We start from the raw sequence: 11,419 nt of genomic DNA, 5'->3' as shown, positions 1-11,419 counted from the left end.
AAAAGGGGATAACTCAAGAACCAGTTGACGGATCGTCGTGATTTTTGTTATGTAGGTAGCTTACGTGATGCTTAATATAATTATGTGACAATTATGCAAATATGGATGTAATTTGCATAATTTATGGGGAAATTCTATAAATCATCTGCATTCCATGATAGGACAATTGAAGCTTGTGACATTGGTAATTGACAACGAGAGAAACACAGGAAGATATTGATTATGTTAATAATGACTTAATTTGCATAATTAATTAGAAAATTTTATAATTATGTAATGATAACTGCCTGGAATTTCATACTTGGGGTATTTGAAAGTTAAATTGAGGTGAACATCATTAAACATAATTTATTCAAATCAGGACCTCATTTGCATAATTTATTAGGAAATGCTAGAATGCATTGTTTGTTAATGTAAGACTGTCTTTTGGTTGAGATTATGATAAAATGATATAATTCATGAAAATTAGGTTCCTATTTCTTAAATCAGGGGGGAATAATCTAATTTATAATTTGTCAGTCATAAAGATTAACATCATTTGGCGAAGGTATGAGATCGGGGAACTCTAGTTTTCCACTAAAATCGTATGCTTATCAGCATTATGCATCACAAATCAGAAATGACAAAGACATAAATCACTATAAAATTAAATAAAATCACTATCATCACGACTTAAAGTTCTACTACTTTAACTGTCATTCAGCAGTTTGATCTCAGTTTGATTTCATCACTTTGATCGGAGATATCGATGAAAAACTAACGTTAGCCTCTACCAGGCTTCGGGAGGCGGCTGGAAGAGTAGAAATTGCGGCCAAATAGAGAGATAAGATGCCAAGACAAGCAAATCTACTGCGTAAACCCAAATACACAAACAGAACTGGACAGAGAACATTTAAGTACAGAGCAGCTTCAGCCTACATGTATAACTCGATTAACACGGTAACTAAGCATGCATCAACAATAAATGCTTTTAAAGTAGCGCTAAGAACATACGACCTCTGACCCTGACCTCATGGACAACCGACTGTCATTATTTGACAATACGACTATGCTTAACGATTTTGACTATTTGTTTTGGTTGTTCCGTTGTGTTTGTATGAATATTGATCATTTGTACCCTCTGTTTACATTATTTATTGTCCTTTGCTACGATTGATCATTTGATTAATCTGTTTCATTTTGTTTAATTTTATTGTATTCCATGTTGTCCAATGTGTATGTTCTGTTGGGCTACCTTGGAAATCAGTCTTTCAGAGACTGAAGGTACCACCCAACTGTTTTTAAGAGCAATAAATAAATAAATAAAGGGGAGTTGGTCCGCTAGAAAGTACAGGCGGGTGCGACAAACTTTCTCTTGCGGCCTTTCCGACCAACTCCCTCGGCATGTCATCTCTCTCATCTCTTTGTGCAATTTCTACTCTTTCCAGCCGCCTCTCGAAGCCTGGTAGATACTAGAAAAGTACAACGTAGCCATAGACTGGATCGCATACCTTTTACATATTGAAAACTGTTAGGCAATTTACCGACTATAGCGCTAATTTCATCGTTCCTCACGATTATACATATTCTAAAATCACAAGAAAAAGCTACCTTTCTCGAATGCTTCGACTATCGCACTTAGGCTCATATACTTCGCCGTAAAATCTCTCCTGAGTCGCCTCTCCTCTAAACGGTACTGGTCATAGATCTGATCGCTTAACTCCTCGATCCGCTCCATTGTCATCTCGTGATCCGGATCATAGCAGATCTCGCCAGAATCTGAGCTCTCACCACTATCGGATTCTGAAGTTGCATCATCTGATGTCCAAGTATATGAATTCGAAGGTCTGGCAGGCGCTACTAAGAGGACACCTGTAAGGCCATACAACGTTACATCGTCAGGTTAGGCCAGAGCAAGTAAATTTTATGGATGACATCAGCGCGCGCATTAATTTTCGCCTGGCTAGTTTGGAAAAAAAAAAGAAGAAATTTTGTTGCCTTCTGACAGTGGTCAACGTGCCGAAAATGGGCAAAGATGTCTGTTGCCATGCCGGAAGGTGGATGTCAGATAACTGTAAAGAGAGGGGACAAGAAAAGGTTCTGATTTAATGTTTTGTTTCTTACTTTGATGCAATGATATGTATATGTGATGCTGGCTGTGTATATGTGATGTTCCCACTGAATGAAAACCATTTGTACAATGATTAAGTCAAATTTTTAAAATGTAAGAACCTTGTTTTTTTGGGCCCGCCTTGTTTTTTTCGCCCGCTCTCATTAGATTTGGAGTCTGCAGAGGATGTCATCCATAAAATTTATACTTGCTGCACAGCTGTGGCCTTACTAAAATACGATGTACCGAGACACGCACTAGTAGAAGCGAGGCCTTTACATATAATTTGACGAGTTAGGAAACTATATGATACCAAGGGATGGAAGATTGTTTTGAACCGTTTCTGGCTTCGTTTTTCTGACTTTTCTCGTTCTTCACTGTAGTTAGTGCTTGTAAGGAAAGCTCGTCAAATGCACCTGCTTGTAGTTTTTCGTAGTTTTTCTATACTAAAATGGTGAAATGAAGATTGTGTTCTCACCCGGTGGGAGCGTCGATCGCGATCTCCTAAAAATCCGACTGAAAAATCCCGGCTGAGGTGTGGAAGGTGGCCGCACGGGCGTGTCATATTCTCCAAGGGGAGCGACTTTATTCTTCCTCAGCCTCTTCAAGGGCGTCAGCAGGCAGGAGCACCCCGATTTGCCCAGGGAACCTGGCTTAGATTCAGACGTACCCATTTCGCTCGAATTTCTCCTCAAATTGACTCGAAAAACTTCACTCAAACTTCGGTAAAGACAAGGCACAGCTGACTGTACGTTTAGATACCGTGTTCGACTGTGAACAATGAAGTATGGTCGCCTTGGTAACTCCCAGTAGTCATGATTGTTCGAGAACAACTAAGAAGCAAGGAGGTTCAGTTGTTCATCGGATTGTGCTATTTTTTCAGAGGGGTAGGGGTGTGCCTGATGTCAAAAACTAACAGACACACATATCACGTATCATATCATATCTGCCAAGTCTCTTTCGTCCTTTTGGTGACCTCACGAAGGTCAAGTATAAAAATCTGAGAATCTTTTTTCCAAAATGTACTGCAGTTTTATATTGTCTCGCTAGAGGCCGTCATTTCCTTATCACGAAAACGAGGCCATTGCGCGGGAAGTAGTTTCAAAATGGCGGCGGGTAAGTGAAAAAAACGCAGACGTTTTCCTTTTCTTTCCAGTCTTCTCTTCTTTCTCCAAATTTTCGGAATGCCGATGTAGGATTAAACAATCTGAAGAATTGATAAAATTTTCCTTGCACTGTCATCGGCTGGTAGCCTAAGATTGTTATGATGGCCCGAGAAAAATTATGCCCCCCTCCCCATATAATTTATAATATTTTCCAGTTTGTGCTCCTAATAAATTATTTTATTGTTCGAAAAGGCGAAAACACAGTAAATTTTATACACAGTAAACTCCAGATAAATTACAATGAGGCATAAGTGTGATATCCTAATACTTATTGATAAAATGTATGCTTTTGTGTTGCCGGGGCCGGGGCCAGTCTATAGACCAGTTTCCTCGGCTCATGTCCTCAAGGGAATTTTGCCATAGACATCCCTCAATAATTGGACCCTGAGCAACAGGATGTAACTGGGGGCTTGTCTGTGTATTAACAAGGAATTCTCTACCCAGTTCTGTGGTTGACGCCGAGAGCGTCAATAGCTTCAAGTCAAGGCTGAATAAACACTGGAGCGGGAGAATACACATAGAATGAGAGGAGGGTGTACACCACAGGTAGCCGTGGAGACTCTTGATTCGGGCTTACATTGCATTACCCTCTGCAAGAGTCGTGGAAAGATCCATTTGCAGAACTGCACATTTCCAGAGGGTAATGCAATGTAAGCCGGAATCAAGAGTCTCCACGGCTACACCACAGGCAGAAATGCCTTTAACACCGTTGGATTCTCAAGGTATTCTCAAGGTATTGGACCAGTGAGAACAGCCTGACATCCAGGTTATGTAGTACTTGGCTGGTCACGTCGGATATATTTTCTCAGGTTTTGCTTGTCCTTTATTCCCCAGGTACATCAGGGATGGGTCTGTCCAGGAGTGAGCTGGAGTCTTTCGTCTGCAGGGCTAATGATGTCATCGACATCAAACTGGGTAAGTTCTTTTTTTTTTTTGTAGTTTCAAACGTTTATGGCTCATAAATTTGGGGGGAAATTATCTAAGGCACCACCAAAATGTGGTCACATTGCCAGGTGGTCCTTTATATGACATAATGTTGTCACTTGTACAGTTTTGAAACCATTTGACAGTTCAGTTTACTGTATAGATCAGAGTGTGCAATGAAAACATTGATGCAAATGCCCGTTTGTAGTAAGTCAAAAACTGTAAACTATAAAATACCACAAACAATTCGTGATTTGCAGCAGTCAAGTAATCTGTTCTTATTACTAGTATTGGTCCATTATCATGATTATGTTTTTCTCTGCTTTTCCCAGTCCGTAAAGAATCAGACCTGGAGGACAGTAAAACAACCTTCCATCCAGAGCTGACTCATCAGGTCTTCGGTGAAACGTAAGTGTGCCAGAAAAAATATTACAACTCAATTTTGGTACCTACATACCAACTTTACTACTTTGAGCTACTCACAACTCAGTAGTGTTGGTATGTACAAAGTGCACACTCAGGCTGATTTGATCCTTGAATACAGGGGTACACCCCTCGTGTCTACCCTTATCAATATATGCTTGAAGAGAATCTCTAACATGGGACCTCTAGCTTATCGACTCCTATACAAAGGATTGCAACAAAGGAAATTTTTATTCCAGGGCTCAAATAGTCAAAATACTTTTTCAATCCAGCTGCCAGCAAATGAATATCCACATATACGTACACATAAGCCAGGTACATGGACTGGTGTAGGTGTAGACATAAGAAATACCTGCACAGCTCCACTTTTTACCTGCACTGACCTCAAATATACATGTATATAACGGTGGTATTTCCCCCCTGATACAGTATTGTATCACTCTGGTACAGAATTGGATGTCAATATTATAGTTTGATACTAGTTTTGATGTCTGCCATTATTGTCCTCTGCAGTGAGAACATATTTGGGTACAAGGACCTGTTGGTGAAGCTGTACTACACAGCAGGACGCCTCACCACGTACCTGAACATGAGCTACAGTCAGAAGGTCGACCCCGTCAGACACGAGGGCATGCAGGTTTGTTGGCACAGACTGTTCTGTACTACTCTTCAAGCAGAGGTTTAGGCTTACACTTACCTGATGTGTTTGCCTACTATACATTGTAATAGGCATTTTTGTTGTATTGGTCTTAATCTTTTGTACTGGTATCTTTCTTTATGTAAGCAATGATACTGTCTTGCAACCACCATAAGATCTGCTTGGAGATTAGATGATTGCTTCAACCTACAGTGTGCACGCGGGTATGTTTTAACTTGCCCATGAGTATGTCTGTGTGTATCTGTGTGCGCGCATGTGTGTGTGTGTGTGTGTGTGTGTGTGTGTGTGTGTGTGTGTGTGTGTGTATGATATTCCCGAACACCCTCAATGCTGCTATTCTTGTCTGTGGGACTGAAGGGTCATACAGTATTGTCAAGGGAGCGAAATCTGCCAATTGCTTTCTTTTGTAATATCACTAATGTTATCACTGGATTTGTCTACACCAAAGTATCTGTAGGCAAATCACCCAACTGTTACCTGCTTTTTGCCTACCATGCACTTGCTAGCCGTGATATCATGGCGATTGCTGGTATAAAATGATGTCTCTCTCCTCCCAGGCAGACGAAGTCCTTAAGAACATAGCAGAGAAGATGCCGCCAGGATTCTGCACCAACATCGACGACTTCTCCATGTACATTCCGAAGGAGGCGACGTTCCAGCCCTACGGCACCCTGCTGCACTCCTACAGGAGGGAGGCGGAGGGCGGAGACAGACTGTTCCAGATTTACAAGGTAGGAGATAATACTAACATTTGCCAAGTCGTGTGGCGTAGCAATACCGTGTTCGGCAAAGGACCCAGAGGTCCCGGGTTCGAATCCTACCCATGTCACCGATCTTGTGCCCTTGACTTTCCTCACTTCACTCAGTGTTTGGTATCCTTCCATCTTAAAAGATGATGGTCACACTGTAGATCTGTTGTGACCGCATGCAGCATCTAGATAGTTTGGCTGTTTCCTTGTACATATAGGCCAGTATATCTGTACTGCTTTCCTTAAAAAAGAAATTGTATCATTTCTGACACAAACAGTTCTGTTGATGTAAACTTTGTTTCCTGTGTATTATCATGTAATCAATCCCCCATATATATTGTTTCACTCATATAGAATAGTGTAGTGGTTTAAGTCTTAAGTTACAAATGTATATATAGAACTACTTAGTATTGTTATAGTCGAAGGCATAGATATTAGCCTTGCTGTATAGTACTGTTCAAGAACTTGGCATGGTACCTGTTACAATTCTTGTGCACAATGTTTGACTCTTGTTCTATTGTCCGGTTGCAGGCAGACATGTCTGTTCCCGGGTTCCGTGAGTTCCATGAGAGGTTACAGATGTTTGTCCTGTGGTTCATCGACGCTGGATCATTCATAGGTAAGAAAAAAAGATAAAAGTCAGGATTCATTTTTTAAAAACGTTACAAAAGAGAAATTTGCGTTGTTTCTGCTGGTGCAAATTTGTAGATCCAAGGACAACCAGTCCCCAACCATGGCCCAACCCATTGTTCACTCTCAAATGTTTTCAACATTTTGAAACATTCGGTTGGCACAGCCAAACAGTAGTCAACCTTGCTCCCGACCTAGTCGGGGAGAGTTTGGTAGTGTTTGGGAGGCCATGTTCATCTGTGAATGATAGTCATTGGTGAGCTAACGTGTCTCTCCTTTTTTGTTCCAGATGTGGATGATGAGAAGTGGAACTACTATCTAATGTAAGTACTATTGATATGCAGTCTGTTGTGCATATCGTTTTAAAACAATCTAAGTTTTGAAACCTCAGAAAATGTCACTTGCTAGAATAATTACACTAAAGATTAAAACTGTACCTGTTGTGTTCCAGATTTGAGAAGTATGCGTGTGACGGCAGCCACCGCTATGCCACGGTGGGATACCTGACTGCCTACAGTTACTACGCCTACCCGGACAAACTCAGGCCAAGGATAAGGTTAGTCTAGGGGTGGGACTGGTGCATGCAATAATATATTACTGCTATAGCAGTTGCTTAAGCATATGAAAAAAATATTGTGAAGCACTTGTAGTTGTAGAGTAACAAAAAAAAGAAAGGACTCTATTTCTCTCCTATTGTGTTTTTTTTTTTTCAGCAAGAAGTAAAAATTGCATATAAACCAAAAGCTTCTGAATCATTCAATCAGAATACTATTTTTAACTCATCATGTAGGTACATGTAATGACAGGTAGGCAAGCAGGTACATGTACTATTAATAGAAATATGAATATTCCTTTTTAAATGAGATCAGAAGTATAGCTTGTAAAATAATTGTAAGCATGAATCCTCTTCCCCCATTAAAGAGTTGAAGAAGTTGACAAGCATATGACTTGTCGATTTGTGTTTTCTTTTTTTCTTTATTCAAATTGCAACAGCAATTACACTAGACAGCAAATTCAGCTGATGCTGTTCTCCACACATTATAAAACATTGTATTCAATGTATATATTTACCATTCCCAGTGATGAAGTGGTAAGTTGTGCATATTAATGTAGTTAATAACTGTCATCCAATGTTGCCTGCCCCCCCCCTCCCCAGCCAAGTGCTGGTGCTGCCCCCGTTCCAGCGTCTGGGCCACGGAGTGGAGCTGCTGCAGACAGCGTACAGGGACATGAGGGAGAACACTGATGTACTCGACATCACAGGTACATTTCTTTGTTTTTTTTTTAACAACCTCACTCACTCACTCACTATCCGTGTTTAGATTATACTGCTGCCGGTTTCCCTGTCCCAGGGGTGGGCAGCAGTCGGCTGTTCTGGACACCACGCCTCCAGCTGGCTCTGTCCTGTGGGTCTGTACTGGACAGACCACACCCCTTGATATCCTTCCGGATACACTCCACCCAAGTTTCTAGGCCTGCCACGGCCTCTGTTGCCAAAGACTTAAAATTGGTACAAGATGCTGTAAGGTTTGATCCACTCATACTTTGGCGTAAGACACCAGCTTTACAGGCACACGGCATGGCGGCAGCTGGTTACATCACACCAAATGACCTGTTTCACTCAATCTTTGCACATTTAATTGGAGGAGTTGTTTAAAGCTTTTCAGTGATGATGCCCCAACTGTACTTGGTGGCAACGAGTTCCATTCTACAATTATATCCTACTTCTAATATGAATTTTGAACACCTCAATCCTTGGTTGATAACTCTGATACATGATGGCATGACTATTTCTTCTTCTTTTCTGCTGTATCTGCTGGACCGACATCACTCTCCTGTTTTCTTTCTTTAGTTGAGGACCCGTCTGAAGAGTTCCTGCGGCTGCGAGACTTTGTTGACTGCGTGAACTGCAAGATTCTGCCTGCCTTCTCACCGCAGCTGCTGTCGGGAGGTTTCACCGCAGACATGGCACAGCAGGCACAGGAGAAACTCAAAATTAACAAGGTGCTCGTTAATGGCATTAAGTTCATCTGAGTTATGCTGAGGTCACATTTCCAAACCGGGGCCCATCCAGGCTGTTTTGAATAACGAAAAATCAACAATTTATATCAAGAACATACGCAAATAGTTCCTATTACTAATTTTTAAAACTTTATATGTGCTTTGTTGTCCTTTATATCATAATTTTTGTTCCATTAGACTGCCCGACCGGGCCCCGGTTTGGAAATGTGACCTCAGCATTAGAAAATATCATAATGAAAACTAGAAAGGTAACATTTACAAAGCAACATAAGCATGATGTGTACCTTCGCATATTGTATGCTCTGTTAATTCTAACACATATTCATATACATGTATGTGGTGACAGGAGTCTAAATCTCTCCTGCTATAAAATTGCAGCATGATGTAATATTTCAGGGCTGTGTAAAATCTAAGATTTGGTGTGTTTTTTTTTTCCAACAGAAACAGGCCCGGAGAGTGTACGAGATTCTGCGCCTGGAACAGACAGACGTCAGTGACGCTGCAGAGTTCCGAGAGTTCAGGCTGGACGTCAAACGCAGACTCAACGCACCGTTTAGGGTGAGTGGAGACTAACTTTGTGCAATAATAGTTACTCCACATTTATGTAACCACATGTACATTTGTACAAGTTTATTCCCGACGGGGTGGGCTTCTGATCCCGCCGGTGTGGCTTCTACACCGCCGGGATAGCAATTTTTAAAGTGAAATATCTTGACAAAAATGTACATTTTGACTATAAAAAAACAACCTGGTACTGAGGATAACATGATCTTTCAAATGGTATGTAAAAGATTACTGTACATGCAGGAATAACAAATTTGAAAATGAGGGATTTCAACATGGCTGTCTTGAAATTCGGAAAGTGACATTCCAAAATTGAAGTGACCAGTGTTAATCTAGCCTTTACAAGACAGGGACTGTTCTTCTTCACTTATGACTGATGAAGATGACAGACAGTCAATCAAAACATTAAAAAGTTGTTAAACAAGTGGTTATGAATAATCTTTGCTATTCAATCGGAACTTTCTTTTCAATTAGAACTTTGCTTTCAATTACTCTCCAACCTGATGAAATTACAAAACATGTATTCATGGATTCAATTCAATTCTGTTTATTTCTTTATTGTCTACATTGCTGATATAAATACATTGTATTACATTTCTAGTTTCTGATTATTTTTTTTCACTTCAAAACAAGGCTCATACAAACCACTTACATGTTTTAGGTTACATTAACGAACTGTGGAGACAGATGTTTGTTCACCCTAGACTTGAAAAGTTTAAGGTTGTACCCATTTGGAAACATTCACAAGGAAGCTTGTTCCATAGTGATGTACTTCTAGGAAGGAAGCTTTCTGCATGGAACTTTCTCCTTAGAGATGGAGTTTGGAGAAAGAAGGGGTGATTTGCTTCTGTAGTAGTAGCAAAACGTGTCTTGGCCTGATTGTTGTATCTCTTAGTGTCACTGACGAAAGGTAGTGGATGCTACCTGAAACGTCTGACCGTTTCCAAAATCATATCATATCCAGTTGCTTGAGTAACTTTTTTTTTGCAAATTAGTTTCTAGTTATGTTTACCTTCGCAGAAGGAAAACATATTGTTTTTGCTCAGTTTCTTCTTCTTCTCCAAACAAAGTCAATGACCTGAACCAGACATCTGTCACCATGGTAACTAGTTTTGGGTTACATAATGTTGCAAGTGCCATGCAGAACTGAGTTCAAATGGGGCTGCACAGTTACCATATACCTGTTCATATGAGTGTGTTTGAGTAAGAAAAACAAACCAATAGTTGGGCCCAGCTCGGCCATGTGAAGATAAACACGTTTCTAGTTTCTCAGTATGTTTTTTTCTCTGTGTCCTACAGAAAGAGAGCTCGTATGTAGAGAAGCTGAGGAAGGTGCTGAAGCCAGAAGAGTTGGTGGTGGCCATGGAAGACTTCAGTGTGGAGAACAGACAGGCAAAACTGGAGGAGATGTTCCAGGATAACCTCACACACTACAAAAGGGTGCTGGAGAGGCTAGCCGTGGCCTGAACATTTCTCAAATTTGAGTCAAATTAATGATGATGAAAGTAGCCTTTTTTGGGGGCTCTAATCCGGATTTTGTTGGTGAAATACAGTTAGTTATTTGAAGACAATACTGTGTGAAAGTGTTGAAAACTTGGCACACTGGGTTTAGTAGAAAAAAAAGTCACAAGAAAAATGACCTAAAAAAGATTGGCACAAATTGAAAAAGATGGCTTCCATACATGTACACCTATTCACTGCAGCAGTTTGTTCTTTGTCATTTTTTTATAATATCCATTCAATATTGACTTCTGTTCATCTCCTAGTGTTTAGTAGCTACATATACAGTACTACCTCCTAACACTCTATTCTTTTTCTGCACACTATATTCCTTCCCCCCAGAAAAAAAAGAATTACGGCCTTATAATTCCTAACTGTCCCTCTAGAGTCTATAGTTGAACTGCTGAATATTAATGTACAAAATGTATTTGAAAACAGATCCACATTAAAATAGAATCAACGTGCATTATAGTCGCTTCGCTCATTTTTCTTATGTTATTCTTCAGATGGGTGTCTACATTCACCATATGAAAGTTTAAGCCGTGGACGATTATTTACTATCCCTCCATCCACCCACCCACCCATCCATCCACCCACCCATCCATCCATCCATCCATCCACCCATCCATCCATCCATGCACCCATCCATCCATCCACGATCCCACCATCCATCCACCCAACCCAGCCATCCATC

The 11,419-nt window shown here is 40.6% G+C and overlaps 1 protein-coding gene across 2 annotated transcripts; it reads left to right on the top strand.

The window, feature by feature from the left end:
* Window positions 1-3,123: 3,123 nt before the first annotated feature.
* LOC109464853 (histone acetyltransferase type B catalytic subunit-like) lies at window positions 3,124-11,132 on the top strand. Of its 2 annotated transcripts, none has more exons than XM_019761943.1 (12): window positions 3,124-3,205; window positions 4,090-4,170; window positions 4,512-4,587; window positions 5,116-5,239; window positions 5,818-5,991; window positions 6,541-6,628; window positions 6,929-6,962; window positions 7,091-7,195; window positions 7,796-7,902; window positions 8,492-8,643; window positions 9,103-9,219; window positions 10,525-11,132. In XM_019761943.1, exons 1-12 carry the CDS (start codon window positions 3,196-3,198, stop codon window positions 10,690-10,692), a joined length of 1,236 nt encoding a protein of 411 aa, XP_019617502.1. In that variant the 5' UTR covers window positions 3,124-3,195; the 3' UTR covers window positions 10,693-11,132. The 2 variants fall into 2 exon arrangements, with proteins under 2 accessions (XP_019617502.1, XP_019617503.1); XM_019761944.1 differs by lacking the exon at window positions 3,124-3,205 and adding an exon at window positions 3,973-3,977.
* The last annotated feature ends 287 nt before the right edge of the window (window positions 11,133-11,419 follow it).

Source organism: Branchiostoma belcheri, unplaced genomic scaffold, assembly GCF_001625305.1.
Source record: "Branchiostoma belcheri isolate BF01 breed outbred unplaced genomic scaffold, Haploidv18h27 scaffold141, whole genome shotgun sequence".
Taxonomy (NCBI): domain Eukaryota; kingdom Metazoa; phylum Chordata; class Leptocardii; order Amphioxiformes; family Branchiostomatidae; genus Branchiostoma; species Branchiostoma belcheri.
The sequence above is the reverse complement of the archived record's forward strand: the minus strand, read 5'-3'. Positions and strand labels throughout refer to the sequence as shown.